Source organism: Protomyctophum bolini (genome assembly GCF_963924005.1).
Source record: "Protomyctophum bolini genome assembly, chromosome: 4".
Taxonomy (NCBI): Eukaryota; Metazoa; Chordata; class Actinopteri; order Myctophiformes; family Myctophidae; genus Protomyctophum; species Protomyctophum bolini.
The window spans coordinates 36,506,065-36,532,283 of NC_137865.1; the positions used below are offsets into that span (position 1 = coordinate 36,506,065).

The following is a 26,219-nucleotide window of genomic DNA, read 5'->3' on the forward strand; positions in this document are numbered from 1 at the left end:
TCCTCTCCTCTCCCAGGGACTTGGCAGTAGCGGTTGCAGCGGTCTCTTTCAACCAGTGGTTTACCAAGATCTCCTGCAGAGACATCAAGCTGGTATGCGCTTGGCTAATAGTCCACAGGACTTTTTTTCATTTTAATTTAGAGAATCATTTTGACCTCTTTTTCTTCCCAGTTTAGTCGTTGTGCCAATTGACATTTCTGTCTTCGTCCCACTCCTCCCGCCCAACACTCCCTGCTGGCAAGTGCATGCCCCGCCCCCAGCCTGTACCAGTACAAGTGCATGCCCCGCCCCCAGCCTGTACCAGTACAAGTGCATGCCCCGCCCCCAGCCTGTACCAGTACAAGTGCATGCCTCGCCCCCAGCCTGTACCAGTACAAGTGCATGCCCCGCCCCCAGCCTGTACCAGTACAAGTGCATGCCCCGCCCCCAGCCTGTACCTGTTCCATCATTTTGCAACCCATTTGTTTTCACCCAGTGTCAATCGCTACACTCCCTCTGCCAACCTGGGGAGAGCAACAGGCTGACCCCATGCTTCCTTCTATGCATGAGGAGTCCGAGCCACTTCTTTTCACCTGACAGGGGGGAGTTTCAGTTGACAGAAAATTTAGTTTAGTCATAGTTTTTTTTATACATTTTAGTCATCTGAAAAGTTGAAGTTTTAGTCTAATTTTAGTCGACAAAATATCATACCATTATATCTACAGTTGATTTTGTCGACAAAAATGAATTTTAGCGGGCCTTGATGGTCTCGTAATGCCTGATTACACTTGGTTACTTGTAGATCTGCTATTTTCAGAGCGCAACACCTCAGCACAACCAAACTAAAATGACTAGTTCTACTGCATCTCTTCTCCGCTTGTCCCTCCCTAACATTTTAGTCTGGTTTGTATTTGTTGACAAAAATGTTGTTGTCAATATATTTAGTGTTATTGTGAGAGTGTTGAGCGGCCAAGGCAACAAATGAGTAGAGACCAGTCCAGGGCACCTTCAATAAGGCTTTATTTCTTCCATTTCTTCTCAATCACTTTGACAGTCAAAATCAAGACAACCTGTCATCACTTTAAATACAACTGACTGCCTTTTATAGGGCAGTCCATTACCTGGTTAGCCCATACCATTCCCCAGGTAACAATAACAATATTCCCCACTCTTAGAATCACACAATGCCATTTTATATAAACCTACTCCATGTATATGCACCCTCAATACCTATTCACAGTTAGCATAGAAATATATACACAACCCATACAGGATTACATTCATTACAGTCCCTCCCAATCCCCCCTGCTATCCATTTCCCACTTGGTCCCTCCCGGAACTATAAAAGGTGTGCCTATATCCGGAGGGAACTCATTTGCCCGAACACCACCCTGAAAGGAGGATGAGAGTAAACAGAGATAAGTTTAGACATCAGAGATTTACATTCCTTCTTCACAAGTCTTCTCATTATACTGACCAATTAGAAAGTATGCTGTTCTCTTTATTCCTAAACTAATGTGCCTTTTGTAGGTGTATGAGGAGATCCGCCACTTCAACGAATCACCGACAACTCAGTGTCCCCCTAGCCCCTCTCGGAACCCTACATAAAGCTTTTATGAAATTTGATGGGCGCTTTACGTAGGGTCCCTGGTCATGCTAAGATTTTCCAATGCGATTGTTGGAACGCGGATATAAAAAACTCAACCTTTCTTCGATCGGCGCGCTATTACCGCGCTTTTTATTGTGTTTGTTTATGAATGTGCGAACTATAAGTACCTTACATACCTCTGATAAAATCTCCTGTGTCGCGGAAGCCGTTAAGTATTTTTAATCCATGTTTGATTAAAAATGTCGCTTTGATTTCTTCTTGTTTATTTACCGTTTATTGTACCGCCTCCCGATGTGCGGTTGGCTTTGCGGGCTACGTCCCTGCCTCTGATCTGCTCCGTCATAGCTGTAGCACCACTAGCTAGCCAGATAGGCGGTACAATGAGGTGTCAATAAACAAGGTAGGAAGAAGCGACATTTTTAATCAATCATGGATTAAAAATACTTAACGGCTTCCGCGACACAGGAGATGTGTCGGTATGGTATGTAAGGTACTTATAGTTCGCACATTCGTATGTCAACACATGAATGAACATGGTAAAAGCGCGCAGATTCGTTTCTCATGGCGTGTTTACATTGTATTTGTGTGTGCGTAACTGGCGTCAGCCCAGCGTGGAGCAGGACCCAATGGGTAAAGTCATCAAAGTGTCAGAAACTTTACTACATTCGGGTTCTGCTTGCGGGGCTAGTGTCCCCCCTGCATTAGCCCCTCTCGGAACCCTCCGTAAAGCTTTTCTGAAATTTGGATGTCGCTTTGCGTAGGGTCCCTCTGCGTTACTTTGTTTTCGTATGGGAATGTTGGAACGCGGACATAAATATCCTCAGTAACATCGTGTCTGCGCCGTTTGACGTCTTCTTTTCATTTGCGTTATTCTGAATTTGTGAACTATAAGTACCTATACATACCGCTGCGAATATCTCTTGTGTCGCGGAAGCCGTTAAGTATTTTTAATCTTCGTTTGACCGATTTGGTCGCTTTGATTCTTCTTGTTTATTTACCGTTTATTGTACCGCCTCCCGATGTGCGGTTGGCTTGTGCCGGCTACGTTCCTGCCTCTGATCTGCTATGTCATAGCTATAGCGCCACTAGCTAGCCAGATTGCGGTACAATTGGATGTCAATAAACAAGGCAGGAAGAGATGAATCCAAGCTTCCAAATCGGTCAAACATAGATTAAAAATACTTAACGGCTTCCGCGACACAGGAGATATTCGCAGCGGTATTTATAGGTACTTATAGTTCACACATTCAGAAGCCCTCACACGAAAAAAAGTCCTCAAAGAGCGCAGAAGGAAGTATCCGAGGGGGTTTACGTTCATTTATGTGTGCGTACCCGGTGGCAGGGTGGAGGTGGAATAGGAGTCTTAGGACCCCATGCTCTGGGTCTAAAAAATGTCAGAAACTTCAGTAGCATTGGGTTCTGCTTGTAGGGCTACCCCTGCATAACCCTGAGTTGCCCACACCCCCCCTTAACTTCAATAAATGCATTTTTTACAATTTGTGTCCTTATTTATATTATACCATACATGTAGAATTGTGTTAGCATCTGCATTAGGTATAGTAACGGCATCCGCCGCTACAGTTATAGTTTTACTCATCATAGCTACGTTTTTATTTAGTTTTTCTTCAGTAAAAAAAGGTAGTCGACGAACATTATAGGTCATAGTTTGACCAAATCAACACAAATTGCTTTGATTACTTCATCATATTGTCTGTCTGTCTGTCTGTCTGTCTGTGTCTGTGTCTGCCGGCCCGTCTGTCCGTCCGTCTGTCCGTCCGTCCGTCCGTCCAGTCATCAGAGCTACAGCAGCAGCTTGTCCTCCTGCTCTCCAGGTCTCCCAGTCTGGAGGAGCTCTCGCTGGAGGCCAGCAGCATCAAACCGTGAGTGTGTGCGTGCATGCGTGCGTGGCTGCGTGCCTGCCTTCTCCCAGAGGGCAGAAGTACAAACTCTCCATTTAAAACATGGGTAACATCACTGACAATTTGTTGTGTAGCCTGCTCATAAATAGACTGCAGAGAGGGGAGTGTCTTACCCCTATGATCTTCCCTGCAGTCTGCACCAATCTGAACAATTTGGACCTCAGTTGCACCGAGAGATTACCGAACCAAACTGTGATGCCAAATCTGACCAGGCTTTCCAAGACCGCTCGATAAAAAAATATGTTTTGGTCAACACCATGAACCCTGGCTAGCAGCAGGAGCAGCCACGGCTTGAGAGAGGGAGAGAGGGAGACAGAGAGAGAGAGATCCATCTAGCCATCTATTTATAAACTCTTGGAGACAGTAGACTCTAGCAGCGCCTCGGGGTGCCAGTGCGATCCCAAAATATGTTGTGTCCTTGACACAACATATTTTCAGATGGTGGTCTGCGGACAAATACATAGAAATGTGGGAACTGGTTTAAACAATATTAGAGCGGTGCTCCTGTTGGAGATATGTCTGTGTCCTTTTTATGCCCATATATGGAGTTCTTTGCCACTGTCCAGAGACCGGGCAGAGGCCTTTTTGGGTGGTGGGCACTGCACTCCCTGTGTGGGTGTGGAACGCGTGTGTCGAATTTTAAGTAGGTGGGGCGAACGGTTCTCGAGTTACGTGGATTTCAAACGTACAGAGACTTGGTGCAATTTATAGTTAGATTAGGAAGCAAGCCCAAATAAGAAACTACACTTTGAAAACAAGCTCAAAGTTATTATTAAAAGCAGACACTGCATGGTAAACTGGAAATCCTTTGAATAAGGTGACTATATACTATATAGTGACGGTATTTTCGTTTCAGGGAGTTTGCTCTCAAGATGGCGGCTTCCCTGCGAGAGCACACCTCCTCCTCTCTCCACTCTTTGAACCTCTCGGCCAATCACATCGAAGACAAAGGTGGGTCTTCACAGTCTTCACAGACTGGGTGCGTTTTTCGGAAGAATTGCGGGAAAATGCTGTTCAGTGTAAAAAATGCTGAGAGCTGCAGAAGTTCCTGAAAAGGCATACCATGACTTCTTTGCTCCCACTGCATGTGTGTTTTTTTCCCCCAGGTGTAATAGCTTTAAGTCAAGAGTTGGGAAATCTCCCCTCGGGCCTCAAACACCTGTCACTGTCCAGGGTGTCTATGTCTTCTAAAGGTACACGCACGCATCATTTTGCAACCCATTTACAGTATGTATACACATTTCACTGTATTTGTGTGTGTGTGTGTGTGTGTGTGTGTGTCTCTCTAGGTCTTGGTGGTCTGTGTCAGGTGTTTTCTACCAGTCAGCTGATCTCTACTACTCTGAAGCACCTGGATCTGTCGGGAAACCCTGGCAGTCTGGCTACAGAGGAGGCCACGGTACGTGGTGTGTGTGTGTGACTGTGCGTGCGCGGCTGCGTGCACACGTGTGCATGTGCGTGGATGTTTGTGTCACTGCTGTACATTGTACATCTCATGTTATGTTCTAAGGTAGATTTCTCTACCTTAGAATAGCTGAGAGAGATGAAGCAGGGACCCCCCCTACATATTGTATAAAATTGCGTTGCAGATTATACATCATCATACATCATCTCATTCCGGCCAATCAGAATTTGCGTCCTCACCTTCGTCTTCAATGTTTGTGTTTACGCATTGTTTGTGATTACACAAACGCTCAAAGCTGGACATAGAAGGGGCGCCTCTCAAACAATCATAGATTTCATAGATTATACACTCGTTTGACTATTGTTGTTAAATGTGCATTTTAAACTCTCAATACCTATCAACTTAATCATGAGCTCTGTACTGGTCTACTCTTTTTCATTCTACACCAAACCAAACCTCTCATTCCGAAAATGTGGATATTTTCGGCAACTGTTCCCTTCTGATTAGGGATGCTAGTGTTCAAGTGATTAATGTAAAAAACCAAAATGATTCCAATATGCATTCCCTGTGTGTGTGTGTGTGTGTGTGTGTGTGTGTGTGTGTGTGTGTGTGTGTGTGTGTGTGTGTGTGTGTGTGTGTGTGTGTGTGTGTGTGTGTGTGTGTGTGTGTGTGTGCGTGTGTGCGTGCGCGCGTGCGCGCATCAGTTTCTCTTCAGGTTCCTGTCTAACGGCAACAGTTTGTCCCACCTGGACCTCAGTGGTACCGACTGCCCTCTGGACACGGTCAGTACGCCAACACCACCTCTTAACCCATCCAGGACGGGAACCCCTTTTGGTGTTTTAAGCATTATGTTATACTTTAGCTGTTGAAAAATAGCAGATCTACAAGCTCATAGTGCGGCACTGAGTGCTGCGCTACAAGCTTGTAGATCTGCTATTTTCGAAAAATCGTGGGGGGGTCCTCAGGTCTAAATGTTTTAAATTTATATGGACGACTAATTGGTGTGTCTGGTATTGAATGTAAACTTGTTTTCTCACTCTCTCCTCTCAGCTGTTTGTCTCTCTATCCGTGGGTTGCTGTTCTAAGCTGTCCCATCTCAACCTGGCAAAGAACCCCTTTAGCCACAGGTGAGGGTTAGGTTAACATACTTGTTTATTTTATCAACACTTCCGTAATTCCGTTGTCATCACTTTATACGATCATGTGTGTGTGTGTGTGTGTGTGTGTGTGTGTGTGTGTGTGTGTGTGTGCGCGCGCGCATGTCTGTGCGTGCATGTGCGCACATGTGCCTTTTTGTGTAGGAAAGTCCGGGCGGTAACAAGGAGCATCCAGGAGTTTTTCAGCCAGTGCTCTGAGCTAAAATACATGTGTCTGTCTGCAACCAAACTTCCCCCTCAGGCTCTCAGGTAACAGCGCCTTTAAATGAACACTCAGACGTTTGCTATATACATGCAGTAAAGCAGTGGTTCCCAAACCTTTTCAGGTCAAGGACCCCCAAATCGACACTCATTAGCCTGCAGACCCCCATTTAAAGAGATATGCCAGGGACCCCCATAAGAGAAGATTTTAGATTTTATCAACCCGTTTAATTTCAATCACCCACCAGTTTGACATGCATTAATCTACAGACCCCCATTTAATTGCATGTCTCTCTATAAGACCCCAATTTATATACCGGTAGTTTGATGATGATGTCACACGCATACCCTCCGAGTCTATAGAGCTGTTGTTTATTCTGTTGCAACTGTAGGTTATTGTTACAGGGTCTGGCAACCAATACTCATCTCAGTGGGCTGGAGCTGGATCTGAGTAGCTGTGAGGTACATGAAAACACCACACACGCACGCACTCACGTGCACACACACACACACACACACACACACACACACACACACACACACACACACACACAGATGTAGATTGGATATCAATGAGTTCAAGTGTGCGTTCGCCGTTCATGCACAGACATACTGTACACATAAAATGCTACTGTATTGACCAAAATTGCAGTTGCCAGAAAAACGACGATTTCCTGTGTGTGTGTGTGTGTGTGTGTGTGTAGTTACGCTCAGCGGGGGCCCAGGTTATACAAGAACACATCTTTGAAACCAACGCCATTAGCAGTCTGGATATCTCTGACAATGGTACGCACATGCACGCACGCACGCACGTCGCACGCACGCATGCACGTACGCACGACAGACAGACAGACAGAGAACAAAGTTTGTTCAAGTGATGAATCACCTTTCATCTGTATTATGCTAACACAGAGAGAAACCATATAAATTATTCTGACTGCATGGGTATCTCCAGAGAGAGAGAGAGATTGGTGAGGTCCATCTGTTTCTCTCTCCCCACCCCATCTCAATGCTTTAGAGTGTGCGTGTCCATAGTTCCAGATGCCATTCATCCATTTTTCAAAACATATTTATATAAATTATTTTAAGCCTAGAATCAAGCCATCCCGGATCCTGGCGATTCATGACCATTAAAAAAGAAAAAGAAAAAGCTAAACAAAGGGTATCATATAATTACATATTCAAGTCCTTTTTTTCTCTCCACTGAATCAAATGTTTTATGGTCATGATTCCCCAGGATCCTAGATGGCTCGAATCTAGGCTTAGAATAATTGATACAAATGTTTTTGGAAATCTCTATGGAAAAAATGAATGGTGTCTGGAAAGAGAAAATGGCCACACCACTGCTATGCCCAAAGTGTGAAAAGGACAGACTGGTTTAAGAGGAGAGGAGCGGTTTTAGGGGAGTGGAGAGGAGAGGATGGGGAGAAGGAGGAGATAGTTTATCTTTGAATATATATTATTTCACAGCAAACGTTTTTAACTCAAATCATTGCTTCTGGGGGGGGTCCCTGAAAGTAATTATTTTCAGATGGGGTCCGCAGCCAATTTCAGATAATTCTGAGGGTCCTTGATGTGAAAAAAGTTGAGCACCACTGACATAGTAACATAGGTTTTTCTGAAAACTGTTAGGATTTCGAAGCCTTTAAAAAGAAAATAGAATCGGCCTCTAAATGGGATGAATGAACATATTCTCTCTCTCTATTCTTTGATCCATATACTGTTTGTCTGAATGATGCTATTTGTGTCCTTGTGATGGATGAATCATTCCTCTCCTGGGAGTCTCCTTGAAGAAGACCGCACACGCAGCATGCAGGGACCATTTTGTATTCAGAAGATGCTCCTCGTTCCCCCCCCAATGAATAAAATATATGCCCACAAAGTAGAACAATCTGTCATGACACTGACATGTCGGTCACCCAGACAGTCAACACTTTCACTGATGACTGTATGTGAGGCAGGTCCCTAACTCTGATGTCTATAGCAGTGGTTCCCAAACTTTTTCAGGTCAAGGACCCCCAAATTGACACTAATTAGCCCACGGACCCCCATTTGAAAAGATATGCCAGGGACCCCCATAAGAGAAGATTTGTACGGCTCTAGCAGTGATTCTCAACCTGATTAATTTCAAGGACCCCCAGTTTGACGTGAATTACCGGTAGTCTACGGACCCTCATTTAATGGCATTTCTATCTCTGGGACCCCCAATTAAAATTGTAAAACAAATGTTAATTTAACTCTGAGAGTTACCCGTATAGGTTCCTTTTGGTTCCATTTGTACCCTCTGTACACTCCCAGGGGTCTGTACTTGGCCCCGCCATATTTCCCCTCTACATCAAATCTATGTCAAATAGCCAAACTACAATCTCTGAGATGCGTTATTTTTGCCCTCATGTCACATGATGTTATTGTTAGGAGGGAGGGATTGATTGATTGATTGATTGAATACTTTATTAACAGTTTGCAGAAAAGATCACATGAAAGTATACAGTTCAATGAAAGGTTTTCTGAGAGGATTACAAAGCCCTGCTTGTTTCCATTGGTGTCCTTCATATTCAATTCATCACATTGCCTAAGCCTTTAGTTTTCACACCTGGTGGCTAGAAGTTTAGCCGTGGCCTTCACGGTCACATGATTACGTTTAACGAACCAGACTGATTCCATCACCTGCACCTTTTTTCTATAACAGACTGCACTCTTCACCATATCCCCCCTCTTTCCTGCTCCTGCAGTTTTCTGCACCTATCAGGATTAACATTGAAGTTATTGTTATATTTCACGGTATTAAATCCTAATAATAGCTCAGATAGTTATTTGTTTACAGTAACAGATCGACCATTAGACACTCTTGAAAGTCCTGAAAGGTGTTATGTTACATTGCTAGCTATATACGTTGGCACCATCACAAAGTTCCCTCAGTTGCAGATTCCCAAATCCATTAGTCTCTGGAAATATTGTCAGAGCTTGCACTTTCAGATGCGCAGCCATGTCAGCAGCAAGTTTGTCCCCAGAAAAGTCCCCCCCCCCTTTAAATTTTTCAATGCAGAGGACATGGAGTTGATGTTTCCCCCCAAATCCCAGTTGAAACAGACTGACATTGTACACCATGATTTGAAGGCTGACACAACTTTGTCTAACTGTTATATATTGTAAACGCCATTGCAGTTTGTTCCATCTACCAGTCGAACCTATATGAAATATCTCTTTCTCTCTCTGTCTGTCTGGCTTAATCTCTCTTACACAATCTCTCTCCATGTAGGCTTTGAGAGCGACATGGTAACTCTGGTGTTGTCTATCGGTCGGTGTCACTCACTGCGACATCTCGCGCTGGGGAGAAACTTTGCCATGAAATCTAGGTCAGAAACGTCTCTCTTTTTCCAACCTACTAGTATATTTCTCATTATACAAATTTAAAATACAATGGTTCAAAATGCAAAATCAGTAAAATGTTAATTTATCCAGTTTTAAGTCACTGTGAAAATGTAACCAATGTATAACCCAATGGAAATGTGTATGCCTCTTAAGTCTAAATTCATTGTTCACTGGTATCCTCTTTGTGTCCCAGAGGCCAGAGCTTTATCTTAAGTCTAAATACATTGTTCACTGGTATCATGTTTGTTTCTCAGAGCTTTAAAGGAACTACAACATGCATTTTAAAACTGTTTTTAATATTTAATATCATATTGTTTATGTCCCTCAAACGTATTTCTAATGGTTTGAGCCTAAATCACCACTCTGATATCAGTTCATGTCATTTCTTTCTGGCTTAATGAAGCCGTTTTAGCTGCAGTAGCTACCACAAGTACCACAATGTCCTGAGGTAGTGGGATATGCAAATTATTTTATCTTTGAGTCATTATATTACTGATGCTAGATAAACCCAGGCTTGTTTCCATTCCATGCCAACTTGGAAAATCAACAATGGCGGACATTATAAACAAAATGGAAATGTGCATTTGGAACTGAAGACTTAACTGAAGAGGGTGTGGAATTATACAAAGTAGGGTGATACAGTTGACATCACGCGCATGACTAAATCATTTTAGCTGTTCCTGAGAGCAATTTCCATTAAAGCCGATCTATATGATGAGAGCCTGCATTGTTCAAAATTGCGTTTTCATGAGGAGGGTAGAAAACACACAGGGGAGCGCCAAAAAAAAACAAAACACCAAGAACTTTTGAAAAGTGAATTGAATTTCATGTTGTAGGTAGGACATTTAAATCTAAATGAATTGTTCACTTGTATCCTTTTTGTGTCAGAGATTTAAGTCTAAATTAATTGTTTGCTGGTGTCATGTTTGTGTTTCAGAGATTTAAGTCTAAATTAATTGTTTGCTGGTGTCATGTTTGTGTTTCAGAGATTTAAGTCTAAATTAATTGTTTGCTGGTGTCATGTTTGTGTTTCAGAGATTTAAGTCTAAATTAATTGTTTGCTGGTGTCATGTTTGTGTCTCAGAGATTTAAGTCTAAATTAATTGTTTGCTGGTGTCATGTTTGTGTCTCAGAGATTTAAGTCTAAATTAATTGTTTGCTGGTGTCATGTTTGTGTCTCAGAGCTTTGACTGACGTTCTTCAGCGCATCGCTGAACTCATACAAGAAGAGGAGTGTGTGAGTGACACCTCTTCTTCTGATCTTCTAAACAACATGCAATTTTACTGAGCGGGGATTTGAAGTGACTGATTCATATCTCTGTCTATCTACTATCTCATCCGTCCTGCATGCACACCTCATGCACATTTTGTAGATATCCAATCAATGAACACTTGTAGGTCTGAATTACAGTACATGTGTCTGTAGTGTAATACTCTAGGTCGGATGTGCATTCCGCCCGTCGGGCTTGAGAACCTTTAAGATTTTAAAGGGATGGTGACGTTTTTGTAATTGTTATTATTTCTTTTTGTAGGTTTTCTGAGCTCAATTGCACACATGTATGGTATGCACTTTTAACATTCAGTAGATTGTGTTCTGGGCTTTTCTGGCTCAAACAAGTGCTCTGATTTTCCTGTGGAGTGTGAGGTAAGACTCCACAAATGCCATATGACATTACAATTTACCCAGCAGATGTCACTGTTGAGGCCTGTTTGCCTGTTTTAATTGCAGCTCAAAAGGCTTCAGAACACACAGAGAAAACCACAGACTACTGAAAATCCACGGAATGTTCAAAGTTCAGGTTGTTTGGGTGTAATTGAGTTCATAAAACCTCAAAGAAAAAGAAAATCAATAGATTAAAATTAATGTCATGAAACCGATTCCGGTTAAATTACGATTCTCTCTGTTAACGGTCCCATTCCTTAACACTTCCCTTTAACCCATTCAGGACGGGAACCCCTTTTGGTGTTTTAAGCATTATGTTATATACTTTAGTTATTGAAAAATAGCAGATCTACAAGCTCCAAGTGCCGCACTATATGAGCTTGTAGATCTGCTAAAAACCGTGAAAATGTGGCACAAATCTTTGAATACCGTATATATTATTTCAGAGCGAACATTTTAACTCAAATCTTTGCTTCTGGGGGGTGAGTGTCCGCGGCCAAATACAGATAATTCCTGGGGGTCCTTGACATGAAAAATGTTGAGCATAGCACAGTGTTTTTCAGAAAACCGTTAAATAAATAATGACTATATTCCTGTCTTCCTCCGCACCCCCTCTTTCTCTCTCTCTCCCCAGCCACTAGAGTCCCTCTCGGTGTGTGACTCGAAGCTGAAGGCGGGAACCACCACGCTGATCAACCTTCTGGGCAGCAACGCCACACTGGCTAAGGTTGACATCAGTGGAAATGCCATAGGTGACACCGGGGCCAAGATGCTGGCTAAAGCACTGCTAACCAACACTAAACTTAGGTATACGTCATGCACACAGACCTAAAAGGCCATCTCAATGGTCAACAATAGAATATTACCTGTGTTGTTCCCGGTTACTGTCACTCTGGATTACGAGCATCTGCTAAATGCCTAAATTGTAGAGAATGGGTAAAGAGATAACCACAGATAAGATACTGTAAAAGTTAGGACGGAGCAAAGATCTTAGATATGTGCCTGCCAATCGACCTGTTAGTTAGTCCTTAGTTCTTCCTTCCCATACAAATATATATTTTTGGGGCATTTACTGCCAACATACTTTCTCCTTTGTACTTTCATGGCTCTATTTTCGTCTACCGTATTCGTATTCGTATACGTCTACGTTTCGTATACCTAAACTACTTTAATTTTTTTACTAAGTAGTTTAGGGATAAGGGGTTTAGCATGGACAAAAATAGAGTGTGTGTCCCCAGGACTTTTCTGTGGTTTGCACTTGGTCTTTAAAGCTAAGTGTCTAGCGTAGCATTAAAGTAAACGTCTTTCTCTCTCTAGGACTCTGGTATGGGACAGAAACCATGTGACTGCAAGGGGCTACCAGGATGTGGCTGATGCCTTGGAGAGGTCTGCACAACACACACACATGCACGCACGCAGGTGTCTAACGCCACATGCTTTCTGTGGCCGTGGAATTCTCCCACATGTAATAATTGATGAGCCTATGGACTGATGTGGATGATGGATAGAGACATTTACTGTGTGTGTGTGTGTGTGTGTGTGTGTGTGTGTGTGTGTGTGTGTGTGTGTGTGTGCGCGCGTGTGTGCGAGCACGGACACACACATGCGTGTCTCCATAGGAATTTCACCCTGCAGCAGATGTCCCTCCCACTTTCTGATGCCACTCAGAGTTACCGTAACAACCCTGACAGGACAGAGGAGGCCTTGCAAAAGGTGTGTGTGTGTGTGTGTGTGTGCATGTTAATGTAGACGTGCAGTATACTCGGTATAGTCGGTGAGGAGTTTCAAGTAAATTAATTTAGCATTTGCCTGTTTTGTGCGTGCATGCGTGCGTGCGTGCGTTTTCAGATTCAGCGGTGTCTGCACAGAAACAACCAGAGACTGATGGGAGAAGAGTTCCAGCAGGGATTAGGAGTCAGAGCGCAACGCGCTGAGAAGGTATAGCTGTCTGTCTGTCTGTCTGTCTGTTCCTATAAACAGCTATAGTGTTTAATGTTTGTGTTGTCTGAACACAAACATTAAACGCCACATGGAGAATTTATGTCTGAGAAAATCGGCATACTGTATATGAATGTCGGTGGGAACCCTTGGCCAATTTTGTAATTAACCCATTTTTCACCCAGTTCCATTTGCCTAAACTGTAATCCTGGGTGCTTATACTCTAACTCTGCCAACCTGGGAAGAGCCCAAAAACTGAGCTGAGGAGTGCATGAGTGAGCAGGCCGCTTCTTATCACCTTGCAGGTGCCCCGGCTGGCCAGGGGAACGACTGCCAAATTAAGTTTAGCCAACCGCTTGTGTTACATCACATCACAGGCTGCTGTGGTCCGTGCAGGCTAGCTGGCTATAGGCTAGAAAGTGACATGATTAATGTGTCCCTTGGCCTTTACTATTCATAGTAGTGTAGGTCAGTGTAACCCAGAAGAACACTGTGTTTTCGTCACCGCGGCGGTACAGTGACACAGTTTCACGTCTGTCTGTCTGTCTGTCTGTCTGTCTGTCTGTCTGTCTGTCTGTCTGTCTGTCTGTCTGTCTGTCTGTCTGTCTGTCTGTCTGTCTGTCTGTCTGTCTAGTTGGTTCAGGATCTTTGTCGGCGGTTGGAGAACAGCCTTGAACCTCTGACCCCGTGCAGCCTCCAGGAAGTGCAGGCAGACTTCCTGTCCGCAGAGGAAGTGCTTCACAACACCAGGACGTTTCTCAAGGTACAGATACACATCATGAAGTCCCCCCCCCCCTTTAAATTTAGAGTAGCCAATGTTTTTCTTCCCAATGTAATTGTCACTGCTGTTGCATCCAACTGGCTCACCTGCCAGTGAATAGGCCGTGCACTGATAGCCAAAGTGCCGATTATTTATTAGGACACAGAGTAGGAACCAACGTTTCCTATGCAACTGCCTTCTTCAGGGTACATACAAAAGTAGGCATATGTTTCAGTATGTGTATAATTTCCCCCATTCATAAATCAGCAGGCGTGACTGCATTACTTATTCCTTTTCCCCCCTTGTTGTTTTTCACTTATGGTTATAAATGTATCATTTCCCCATCATTTATAAATGTGTACTGTAGATATTCTTCTGTGAAATTGTTTTCAGATCCTAATTGTTTATTGGAAATGTCATAACAAATATTTTCACACATTAAAGGCTGCCTCAGACACCGGCATAGAAACGTAAGAAGATGTTTTAGCATTCGTATCATTTTCCCCTTCATGCACCACAATCAGAATTATACACTAATTGTGAAATTGGATGGATTCCCTCAGCTGCTTCCTGCCCTGTATGAGCTGGGCAGAAAGCCCTCTGGTGGCGATGTGCTGCACTGCATCTTGACTGACGCTTCCACTACACTGAGTAACGAGATAAATGGAGACATACAAGTACGCACACACACACACACACACACACACACACACACACACACACACACACACACCTTGCTACATGGCAAGTAAATAAAAGGTTTGATTTAAAATGACATGAACAACGGCAACGCAGATACAATATACATAGTATAAACATGCAATCTCCCAGTAGTATAGAGGCTATGCGCATGCATAAAGTCAATGGGAAATCCAGTGTCAAAGTGACTTGGCAAAGTGAGTTTAACATTGTCGTCTTTTAATGCAATCAGATATAGGATTTTTCTGTTTGGATGTATGGGCTCTCAAGGCCAGAAAGTAGATTTTGCCACTCATTAGGCGTTCCCGCATAACTTCCGGGTAAGATGATATCACACGCATACCCTCTATTGAAAACAGTACGGATGTGTTTTTTTTTTTTTTTTATATTTTTTATCCCACGATTTTGTAACCCATTTTTCACCCCTGTGCCAATCATCTACTGTGATCCTGGGCTCTACACACCCTCCGCCAACCTGGGGAGAGCAACGGACTTAACTCATGCTCCCTTCATGCCTGAGTGTCCAAGTTGCTCCTTTACACCTGACAGGGGGGAGTAGTACAGATGTGTTTAACGTGTGTGTGTGTGTGTGTGTGTGTGTGTGTGTGTATCCTGCGCATACACGCCAGGTACTGGCCCAAGCCCTTCTGACCGGCATAGAGGGTGTGTGTCCGCGAGTGGTCCAGCGGGCCAACGTGTGTGAGCGTCTGGCCGAGTGTGTGTCCAAGAAGAGCCGGCAGCTGGACACGTTCCTGGCCCAGACCCTGGTGGAGCAGACTGGACACATCCTCGCCCACAGACTGAGGTAGGGATGTACCCATCACATTGTTTTTGCTCCCGATCCGATTCCGATCGTTTGATTTTGAGCATCTGCCGATACCGATTTTTCCTGGTCCGATATTCATATTTTATAGAACACGTTTATGCCACATCACAATAGTATAATATCCCAAAACACAGACAATATCCAGTAAAATATCATAATATGGATATAATATTTATACTAGGGATGTCCCGATCAAGTCTTTTGGCTCCCGATCCGATTCCGGTCATTTGAAAATGACATGATCGGCCCCATTTTTATTTTTATTAGAGTTTTTAGTTTTATTACAGTTTTTAGTTTTATTAGAGGTTTTAGTTAATTTAGCTGGGGACCATCTGGAACCCCCTCAAGGACCACTGGTTGAAAACCACTGCTTTAGACTCACACTGAGCTAACATTTCAAAGCTTGTATCGACTGATGAAAAATGTGTCATGTCGTGCAGTGATATAGAAAGGAATGTGATGCATCGCAGAATCGAATCAAGACGTTACCTGGTGAATCCTATTTGAATTGGATCACGAGGGCAATGCTCTAAAATGCACCATGATTTACCATTTATCATCATTTTTTGAGACTTCCTGGTCCTTCATTGCCATCCCCAGTTCCTGCTTACTGATGCATGTCTCCCTAGTGATGACATCAGGGAACGACAGTTTTCTACCTCTGGTCTGCTTTGAGGCAGGATTCCAGAGAAGAGTATAGATAATATAACCTCATGATCAGCTCTATAGCAGTGGCCAGCAAACTGTGTTCTTCTGGATCTGGACTAGTGAAGAAAAACAGGGAAGGTGGCCGTATGTTAGAGTCGATGGGTGGCTCTTCCAAGAGAGATTTTGCGCTCTCATTAGAAGCTGGGTGTAAGTGCCATGCAGCCGTTTCTCTAATTTCTTTGAAAGTGCCCATGTCTCGGAGCCATAGAGTAGAATCGGCCCAACGGTCGTCCTACATTTTTATCATTTATATTTGCAGTGAGATCAGACAGTCGCTGAGTGTGTCTCTGTCAGAGAGCATCATAGAGCAAATCCTCCATGACCTGGCTGTGGAACAGGCCAAGCTGGTGAGTGACCGCCTTGTCTTTTGTTATACCATATTATATAATATAATATAATTATTATACATTCATTATTATTGTTATTGCTACTACTTGTATTTGCCTGTCTCTCCTTTCTTTCTATTTCTCTCCCTTGGCCGCCCAGTGCGCCCACCCTAGAGTCTGGTTCTGCTTGACGTTCCTTCTTATAAGGGGGAGTTTTTCGTTACCGCTGTCGCAATATTGCTTGCGGGTTAGGATTTGCGGTCGGTTTGCAAAACACAGACAGAGCTTTGTAAAGTGTCTTGAGACAACTTGTTGTGATTTGACACTTTAATACAATTGAAATAAGCAATATTACACGAGAGGGTGTGGGTTAACGTGATTATTGCCACGACAGTGATGCGGTCAGGAACGAGACGGAGTCGAGTTCCGCAAGCATCACTGAAGTGGCAATAATCACGTTAACCCACACCCTCGAGTGTAATATTGCAATTCTACCACAGTTACCCTTAAAACTATTAAAATCGCTGAAAGAATATATTTTTTTAATGACAGATGTAGTCACTACGACCACAACCTTCACAAGAAACTAGCTAGCCTAGCCACCAAGTTTGCTAGCGCTCTGGGAGAACAGAGCAGCTGAATCTTTGTTTTGATTAGGTGGTGAACAGTGCTGGTTTAACCCACGGCTAGAAGGCTGTTTCAACCAATCAGATTGCTTCCTCGAAACGACCTGTGGTAGAATTGAATTTAATTAAATTGTATGTTACTGTGCTACTATGCTCTCTTCGGTAGTGTGGCATTGGTTCGACCTCCCGTTAGTTCGACCATTACTAACCCTATCTCTAACCCTAACCTAAACATAACAGCAAACACAGCAGCGCATGTTCGCCAACCTTAATGCATGTTCGCCAACCTTAATGCATGTTCGCCAACCTTAATGCATGGTCGAACTAACTGGAGGTCGAACCAATGGGAATACCCCCTCTCTTCCAGGGGTCATCAATCTGTCCGTACACAGACGAATGTGTCCGTGCATGGCAAAAAAACTGAATTACTGAATGTGAAGTCACATGAGTTAAGGACCCCCATAACTCAGTCTGAGAGTGTGCAAAATGAACATTCCTACACACGCCAGCCCCTTTTCCTCCAGGCTTGAACCGCTTCGGTAATTTTTATAGCTCTTTATGTGGCAGAGCAGGTTTCTGTTGACAACCCTAATAAAACTAAAAACTTGAATAAAACTTGAATAAAACTAAAAACTAATAAAACTAAAAACTAATAAAAACTATAACCGGTTCGGTTATTTTTCCCCCACCAAATTGAATCAGAGTGTTTCAAATGAAGATTAATTGGTTCAGAACCCTAGAAGTTGGTTCGGAACTGGAACCAAAAAAAAATGGCCGACCCGTTCCGTGAAAGCACCAAGGTTCCAAGAATCTAGAATGGAACCAATTCTAGAACCAAAGTTCTTTTGGTGGAAAACCGGCCACAGAGATCCAGACCTGGTATGGTCATTCAGGGCTATTCTCTTTATGTGTTTCTGGTAATATTATTGTCCGTTGTATATCCGTGGCAGAGCAGGTTTCCGCACACCCGGTTGACACTTTGGAGCAGGTGTTATGGTGACGGCATACAAGTTGCTAGACCGAAACATTGCTCTCTGCTCTTTAAATAAATGCTCGTGAACCTAGCAAGGGGCGGTGTGCGGGTGGGTGTCCCTCCTTTCTTCTACATTGTATGTCTGTGCCAAAATGATTTTGGCCAAAAATATCAACCACAAGCCAACAAGGTTGATGACCCCAGCTCTCTTCTTCTTCTTCTTCTGTACGGATATCAAACGTATTGTCCCTTTAATGCTTTTATCCCATAATTAATTTACTAAACTTAAATGTATAACAAACTCCTACTGTGCTGTTCAGGATGAACACATAAGACACAACTTGAACTCCGCTCCCAAAAGCAACATTCCACATTTACGACTGGTTGACCATGACTTTCCTACCGATGAGGTCAGAAGCACACAGCATTCATTCATTCATTCATTCATTCATTCATTCATTCATTCACTCACTCATTCATTCATTGGATTTAGAAATAACACTGACCTAAACAGTGGTGGAAAAAGTACTCTTAAAGGGATATTTCACTTTAAAAAAAATGTCATTTTATCGTCTACTCAGGCTTATGTGAACACCCCAGACAGTTTTTAAGTTGCTTGATTCAGTATTTAGATATTTGATATTCATCTTAGCTGCCCTGCCCCCTTTCTATACAAACCCATTATAATTTCAAACCCCATTTTAACCATGATAGATTCATCCAAAACACCCAACCTTTTTTCTGTTGACTGATGTTGTCCTAATACGTGAGGGGGCGTGTTTTTTCATTTACTGTTAATTTATTTTTAATAATTATTTTGGAAAATAATCTCCTCGGAGACAAAAACAAATATTAAAAATAAATGAAAACAGTAAATGAAAAAACAGTACTAAAGTAAAAAACATGTGAGTATTTTGTTCCTCTTGTTCAGTACGTTCCAGTGATCTGGAGAAACACCTTCCACTCTAAGAGCATGAGGCCTGCTCCTTCAGTCAAGAGTGAGACATCTTTTATTATTAATACTATTAATATTACTATTATTATTATTATTATTATTATTATTATTATTATTATTATTATTATTATTATTATTATTATTATTATTATTATTATTATTATTATTATTATTATTATTATTACATCTTCCACTCTAAGAGCATGAGGCCTGCTCCTTCAGTCAAGAGTGAGACATCTTTTATTATTATTATTATTATTATTATTATTATTATTATTATATCTTCCACTCTAAGAGCATGAGGCCTGCTCCTTCAGTCAAGAGTGAGACATCTTTTATTATTATTATTATTATTATTATTACATCTTCCACTGTAAGAGCTTGAGGCCTGCCCCTTCAGTCAAGAGTGAGTTATTAAATAACCGTCATCATTTCATTGCATGTGAAAATGAAAATAGCCTGGGTTCCTGCCTTCTTCGCTGCGTTTAGATTATGCGTTTAGACACCCCTCTCGACACCATGAAGCACTCATAGTGTGCGTTTGTGTGCGTGTGCTGTGCGTGCGTGCATGTGTACGTGAGTGCGTATGTATGTATGTCCATTATCAGCACCCAGTCCAGTTCATCTGCCTGTGTGTGTGTGTGTGTGTGTGTGTGTGTGTGTGTGTGTTTGTGTGTGTGTGTGCATAGTTGCATACGTGTGTGCATACGTGTATATGTCCATTATCAGCGCCCAGTCCAGTTCATTTGCCGTTGTGTGTATATATTGTATATGTGTGTTCGTGTGCACCGGGGGCACAGGCCACAGGGCACTGGCAAGCAAGTCCAGGTGAGGTGGATCATATTGGGGTTCCGTGAATTTGTTTTGTCACTCGCTATTCAGTCTGGACAGGGTCCTATCTCCACGGACGGGACAATCGACGGGGTGGGCGTGGATCAACATATGGAATGTCAGAACAGGTCAGCTCCATATATGGAGATCTAAGAGTTTGAGGTTTGAGGTCAGATGTAGAGTTGCTGGCCTGCTGCATACATGCAGATCTAGGTGATGATCCAGTCTTCTCCATGTATGGCTATCCAGGGTTAGATTAGTTTCAGTGTCTTTGACCAAGAAATGCACAAGATCTAAGGGTCTCCATGATGTCACGTGATGTCACGAAGCGTGACCATATATGAAAGTGTGATGTTGCAAGGCGTAACCATGTATGGAGGCGTGATATGGCCATATATTGACATTTCCATATATGAGGAAGAGCCCCTGGCGATGTCGTCCGGATGGCTTCATTCTAGGCCTTAAATTATTTTTGGAACGATGGAACTATGAGAGAACATTCAAACGGGAAGCACGCACATCTCAAAAATGTTGACGGGTGCAGAACAGAAATATACATACAGAAAGAAGGTAGGAAGTCCGCCACACACCATTATTTTAGCTCCCAGTAATTTATTAGGAAATCAGGAATCAACGGGTTTTATTTTATTATTTTTTCATAGAGGGACAGACAGTAGACAGGAAATGGGGAGAGAGATGGGGGGTGACATGCAGTAAAGGCCGTCGGGATCGGGAGTCGAACCCACGGCACACTGCCAGACTGGATTACCAGCCAAAGTGCCTTGAGCAACGGCCCAGGCCATCAGGTTTCCTTCTTAACGATGGATCTATGCCCATAGTGTTCATGTGGTTCGATGATCATCCATAACATGCTACAATATGTCATTGTTCTCGGACAGAAACTTCGTATCTCCATATTCCATAAATGTAACGCCCTAATACTTCATCATAATCGAGTGTCACACGAAAGTAGCGGAACAAACAGATCTACAAGTTCACAACACGTCGCATTGTGATGCGTTCTGAGCTTGTATATCGATAGTTACGTATGTAACTACGGTTCTATGAGTCCCGAATGACCGCCAGAGGCGGTGCTTTAAGCATGAATATGTCCTTCGCGCATGCGTCGTCGAGTGTTGTATACAAACAAAGTCAATTTTGACCCCGTGATGACCCGAAGTAGTCTATATCTTCCGGCAGTCTGCAGGGGATCAGTCTCTTCAGAATTTTCTCGCGCGAACTCGAGGATTCTGAGTGACAGAGTGCCTCTGGCGGTCATTCGGGACTCATAGAACCGTAGTTACATACGTAACTATCGTTCTATTTCGTCCCTGCTGACCGCCAGAGGCGGTGCTTTAAGCATGAATGACTTATGCCAGCCAAGTCACGAGGGATCCTGATCACAAACCATAAGGAGTAGGCTTGGAGGAGTCTCGTAAGAGGACCACGTCCAGCGGGTGGGGAGTGGCAACACTCACCCAGAGGAACAGACAACTCGCTGTGATGCCCATGAGGCAGCGGCACAGATACATTCCAGGGGTACTTCCCTCGGGGCAGCCCATGATGTGGGGACGCTCCCGTTAAGAGTGGCACCTCACGCCAAATGGTAAGGTACGATCACTCGCCCCATAAACGTGGTTGATGGCATCCACAATAGTGTGGGGCGGGCGCTGTCTGGAGAGAGCGCTACCTTTGAAAGGGCCATCGTCACAACGGAACAGCCATTCTGACCGCCGAAAGCATTCGGCAGGTCTAACAAGCGGCTCTCAGGGCCCACACTGGGCGCAATAGGTCCCGCTCGTCCATCCACTCTCCTGGTGGAGGGTAAAACTATGCTAGCCGTATAGGCTGGTTGAGGTGTGTATGTGACAGCACCCTCAGGAGGAACACTGTTCGGCCACAGAGACACTCAGGCCGTCTGAGCTTTGCTTCGAACGCAAGTCACTAACAGACGGGACGTGCCGCTCACGGACACGCTTCGTTACAGCAATATTGATTCTAGCATATCAACATGATATTGCCCCTACTTATGCTTTTAGAGTAGGAGATCGGCCCTTGTCTAGGAGGGACTGCGGAACTCCAGACAGGTAGGCAGAGCAGCGCACTAGGTCTTTGCTCTGGCCTCAGTTGGAAATAGGTTCCATCGGTTATCGTACAGTAGCCTGATGGATGTCATGGATGTCACCCTTGAATTCAGGGTGGCATGCCTGGCTGGTTCCACACAGCGGTTCAGGGCCGCCAGTGGCCAAACGCACAGTTGGGGGCGTTGAGCATTTGAATGCCGTATCCGACCGCCTCCCAGTTGGGGAGACCTCTGTCGGGGAGACGCCATGGCGTCCTCCGACTGGGTCTGGAGACCAAGTACTTCTTGGCTGGGGGGGGGGGGGGGCAACCAGCAGTATGGTGTGACCCTCCTAAATAACTCTGAGGCGCTGGTCGTATCAGAGAGGCAGTGGCAAGGCATATGCAGTGCCTCTGGCAGTGCGCATTTAAAAGGATAGTGCCCTGTGGGCGGTGGTCTGCTTAGGGCCATGTGTGTCAGGAACGATGTAGGTCGTTCCGTTCATACTGGCTATGTGGCAGGAAGCCTAAGAAGTCCAGCAGGCTGACAGCCATTTGTGGCGTTCAGGTTCTATGAAACCGTCGGACCCTTGCGTCCTGGCCCGGTGGGCTGGGTGTCTCCGTTAGGGAGAACCAGGGAGGTTAGTGAGGTCCAGGGTGAGGAGGTCCACCTCCGCTCTGCCGGGGTAGCCTCTGATTAGTGTTCACCACCACTGGATGGGGTACCGCTCCCCTCATGGAAGCTTTCGATGGGAGGGAGAGCCTACCATGTAGTCCCGCTCTCCACTCAGACAACTTGCCTATAGGCTGATCGGGCGGGGAGGCTGCCCAAGTCAGGAGGGGGTCCATAGACACCTACAGCAGCCAAGCAAACGTGGCCCTGCCCGATGACTTACGTGATACACGATCGAGGTGTTGCCCGAACGTATGAGAATGTGCTCGCCTCTCCTGTACGGCAGGAAGTGCACACAAGTCTCAATGTGATTTTTTTACTGGTTAAATAAAGGTTAAATAAAAATACGGCAGGAAGTGCTGTAGAGCGGAGCACACCACTTGCCGCTCCAGCACATTGCCGTGTTCGGCCCAGTAGACTGGCACGAACTTCATAAACCTGTTGGGTCCCATCAGCTTCAAGACATGTCGACACCCGTCTGTCTTGCGTCACAAGGAAGTATGTAGATCGGACTTCCCTTAGTGTGACTGAGGATATACAGCCTCTGTTGCGCCCTTGGGCAGGAGGACACATCACTCCTGGTCTGATAGTAGGGCTCTCGTCATGTTGCTGATAATGGCCATTTTGACCCGCCGGATATGGGGGGCTGGCGTCAGAAGGCGCTGCACAGCCCGGAAAGTCACAGTCAGGTCCCTGCGTGGGACGCCAGGGAACACGCTGGCCTCTGGTGTGGGCCGGCGGTGATACGTGAGCTCCGAGGGCAGTCAAGATGATTTCATCAATGTTGGAGCTCGGCCCTTTGGGAGGCGTGATGTGTCGTAGGCCTACAAGCTGCAGCCTGGTCTTCCCCACCTGGATGGTTCGCTCCGGCGCTTCTCGCCCCGGCTGAACCACCTAGTGCTCCTGGCTCCTCAGGGAGACTACGGAGAGTTGGCCTAGTCTCATCAGTCAAGCTTGACTGTGGAAACCCGGCTTGGCGACGGGCTAGAGATACGATGGGCATCAGCCGTCCGTGCTCTGAGGACATGACGCCAATGCCTCCAGTGATACACCCAAGGTGGCTGAGCCAGTATTAACGTTGCCACTATTAGGTGTGAAAAGGAGGCCCCAGTGAGCAGGTTGCCTGTGCTCCTGTACTGGGGTCGAGGTCACCTAGCGTTCCGCCGCCGGGCCTCGTTGGAGAACACAATGAGGGATGCAGTGACAGGCTTGGTGGCTGGCATGTAACCCAGGCCAGCCCTTATCGCCTTGTGCGTTCCAATCTATTAAAGTGTCAAGTCGTAACGGGTTGTCTCAGGACACTTTTTTCAATCAGGGCAGGGCTGCCAGGATTTCGCCATCGGTATAGAGATGGGAGAAAGCCCTGATCGTCCGCCCGGCAGGCCTGTAGCTGACTCAGGTACAGGCGTGGGGGACGGCGAAGACGGCAAAGCCGCGTCTGCAGTAGGCGCTTGGAGGAGCCGACTGCCTGCTTTAGTATGCGTTCCACGGCTATGCGCATGAGCTGAGAAGTGGGAGGCTGGCTCTGATGCCTGGGAGGCACTGCCTTCTGCATCTTCCTCATAGTCATGGAAGTGCATAGCTTAAGCTGTCGGGGAGAGCACATCAACCTCGAGTCAGCTGTGGCATCAGAGAGGGAGGCGCTTCGGCACCCTCCGAGGTGCCTAGGTGTCATCCGAAGTGAGCATGGACCTCATGTGGGCCAACTCCGCAGATAGCTGAGCCCTCTCGGATCTGCTGTAGCCAGCGGTCAGACCTTTTCCTCCTGGCACACGGGGCAGGACCAAGGTTGGCTCACGGCTGAAGGAGAGCTTCATACGAGGTACAAAAGTGGGAGCTCTCCATTGTGGTGGCACCGGTTACTCTGGACCGGCCGGTGCGCACAAGTCCCAACTAGCCCAGGGCGCGGACGCTGCTGGTTGCTAGGTGTTGGCCGTATGCTGGGGGGAGGAGGCGCGTACGCTGCCTGTACCAGCAGAGGCTTTCGAGGTACAAAAGTGGGAACTTTCCGTTGTGGTGGCACCGGTTCCTTTGGGCCGGCCGGTGCACACCAGTCCCAACTAGCCCAGGGCGCGGACGCTACTGGTTGCTAGGGGTGGGGCCGTATGCTGTAGGAAGGGAGCGCGGACGCTGCCTGTACCAGCAGAGGCTTTAACTTAGATCGGCATCTAATGACTTAATCGAAAAACTGAATGCTGCTATACCTGCCGCAGCATGCATTTACGTTTTATGCAAATGCTCATTGTAGCACTTTGAGATTCAACCAGATGTAAAGTGCATCATAGAAACAGCGCACAGATGTTGCTGTTAGATAGACTGTGCGACCTGCATGGTCGCGGTGGGGGAGGGGAGCTCGTACGCTACCTGTACCCCCGGCGGAGGCTTACTTATAAATTATGATAATAAAGTAGCCTCCAGTCAAGGTTTGGACGCTGCTATGTAGCAGCTGTAGTGTTTCCTATGCGAACGCTTATCCCAGCACTATGACATTTATCCAAACTCCAAGTGCATTATTATTAGTGTGGTTGCCCTGAAAGGGCAACCAGACTATTGTAATTTATGTTTGCTAGTCCAGAGCGAAACAAAAGACACTTCCAATACACTAGTCAAGTGTGCACTGCTACGCATTCATGCTGGGAGGAGGGAGCACTAACGCTGCCTACCCCAGCCAGAAGTTTGGTTAAATAACCGACACAAGCTAGTTTTGGAGAAAAGGCTACAACCGATAGCTCCACCAATAGGGGCCACCTGCCGAAGGAAGGGAGCGCGTACGCTGCCTGTATCAGCTGCAGCTAAGAACAGAACAAGCTATACACCGATAGCTGTTAATAAATGCTTGAGCTAACAAACATTAGTAGTAAGTAACATCAAGCTGGCCGTATGCTGGAGGAGCGGAGCGCATACGCTGCCTGCCCTGTACCAGCTGGGCCAACAAACAGTAAAGCAAGCTATACACAGATAGCTTTTTTTTTTTCTTAGATAGTATAATAAGCGCTTGGGCTACAACTACAGGTAGCAGCGCCAGTTAGAGATCTATGCTGGAGACCAGCTGGGCTACTAAAAACAAGACAAGCTATAGCCTGTTCATAAACAGCTTTAACTTTAAACTACTGGTAGCTGCTGTGAGCTACGCTGGCAGCAGTGCCAGATACCCTGTGCTGGGGACCAGCTGGGTTAATGGGACCTACAGGTGGACAAACCAAGTTGCACCCACTGTATATGCAAAAACTGTTAATGGAGCTTTGAGCTCCAGACATAATAATAATAAACTTTATTTATATAGCACATTTTCATACATAAATGTAACTCAAAGTGCTTCACATTAAAATAAAATAATATAAAATCATACTGTATAATAATACATACTGGTAGCAGCTTCAGCTAGGCCCACTGCTGGGGGCCAGCTGGGTTAACAACCAGACAGGCTATGTACACCAATAGCTATTTAGCTACAGACTATACTGGTAGCAACATCAATACCCTGGGAGGACGCAGGTAGCTGCTCCTGTACCGGGCTAATAATAACAACAAGAATACA

At 45.1% G+C, this 26,219-nt stretch overlaps 1 protein-coding gene across 3 annotated transcripts in view; it reads left to right on the forward strand.

Moving 5' to 3' along the window:
- The window catches only part of carmil2 (capping protein regulator and myosin 1 linker 2), an 88,770-nt gene that overhangs the window by 12,850 nt on the left and 49,701 nt on the right, over nucleotides 1-26,219 (forward strand). For all 3 annotated transcript variants that reach the window (XM_080761704.1, XM_080761705.1, XM_080761706.1), the window contains 22 exons: nucleotides 17-92; nucleotides 3,380-3,468; nucleotides 4,364-4,458; nucleotides 4,614-4,700; nucleotides 4,797-4,906; nucleotides 5,617-5,694; nucleotides 5,963-6,039; nucleotides 6,214-6,318; nucleotides 6,663-6,732; nucleotides 6,975-7,056; nucleotides 9,530-9,626; nucleotides 10,825-10,879; nucleotides 11,940-12,112; nucleotides 12,623-12,691; nucleotides 12,925-13,018; nucleotides 13,154-13,243; nucleotides 13,878-14,006; nucleotides 14,567-14,680; nucleotides 15,332-15,507; nucleotides 16,496-16,583; nucleotides 18,482-18,571; nucleotides 19,093-19,159. In XM_080761704.1, the coding sequence (XP_080617830.1) occupies nucleotides 17-92; nucleotides 3,380-3,468; nucleotides 4,364-4,458; nucleotides 4,614-4,700; nucleotides 4,797-4,906; nucleotides 5,617-5,694; nucleotides 5,963-6,039; nucleotides 6,214-6,318; nucleotides 6,663-6,732; nucleotides 6,975-7,056; nucleotides 9,530-9,626; nucleotides 10,825-10,879; nucleotides 11,940-12,112; nucleotides 12,623-12,691; nucleotides 12,925-13,018; nucleotides 13,154-13,243; nucleotides 13,878-14,006; nucleotides 14,567-14,680; nucleotides 15,332-15,507; nucleotides 16,496-16,583; nucleotides 18,482-18,571; nucleotides 19,093-19,159 (2,111 nt within the window). The remainder of the gene's footprint in view (nucleotides 1-16; nucleotides 93-3,379; nucleotides 3,469-4,363; nucleotides 4,459-4,613; nucleotides 4,701-4,796; nucleotides 4,907-5,616; nucleotides 5,695-5,962; nucleotides 6,040-6,213; nucleotides 6,319-6,662; nucleotides 6,733-6,974; nucleotides 7,057-9,529; nucleotides 9,627-10,824; nucleotides 10,880-11,939; nucleotides 12,113-12,622; nucleotides 12,692-12,924; nucleotides 13,019-13,153; nucleotides 13,244-13,877; nucleotides 14,007-14,566; nucleotides 14,681-15,331; nucleotides 15,508-16,495; nucleotides 16,584-18,481; nucleotides 18,572-19,092; nucleotides 19,160-26,219) is intronic.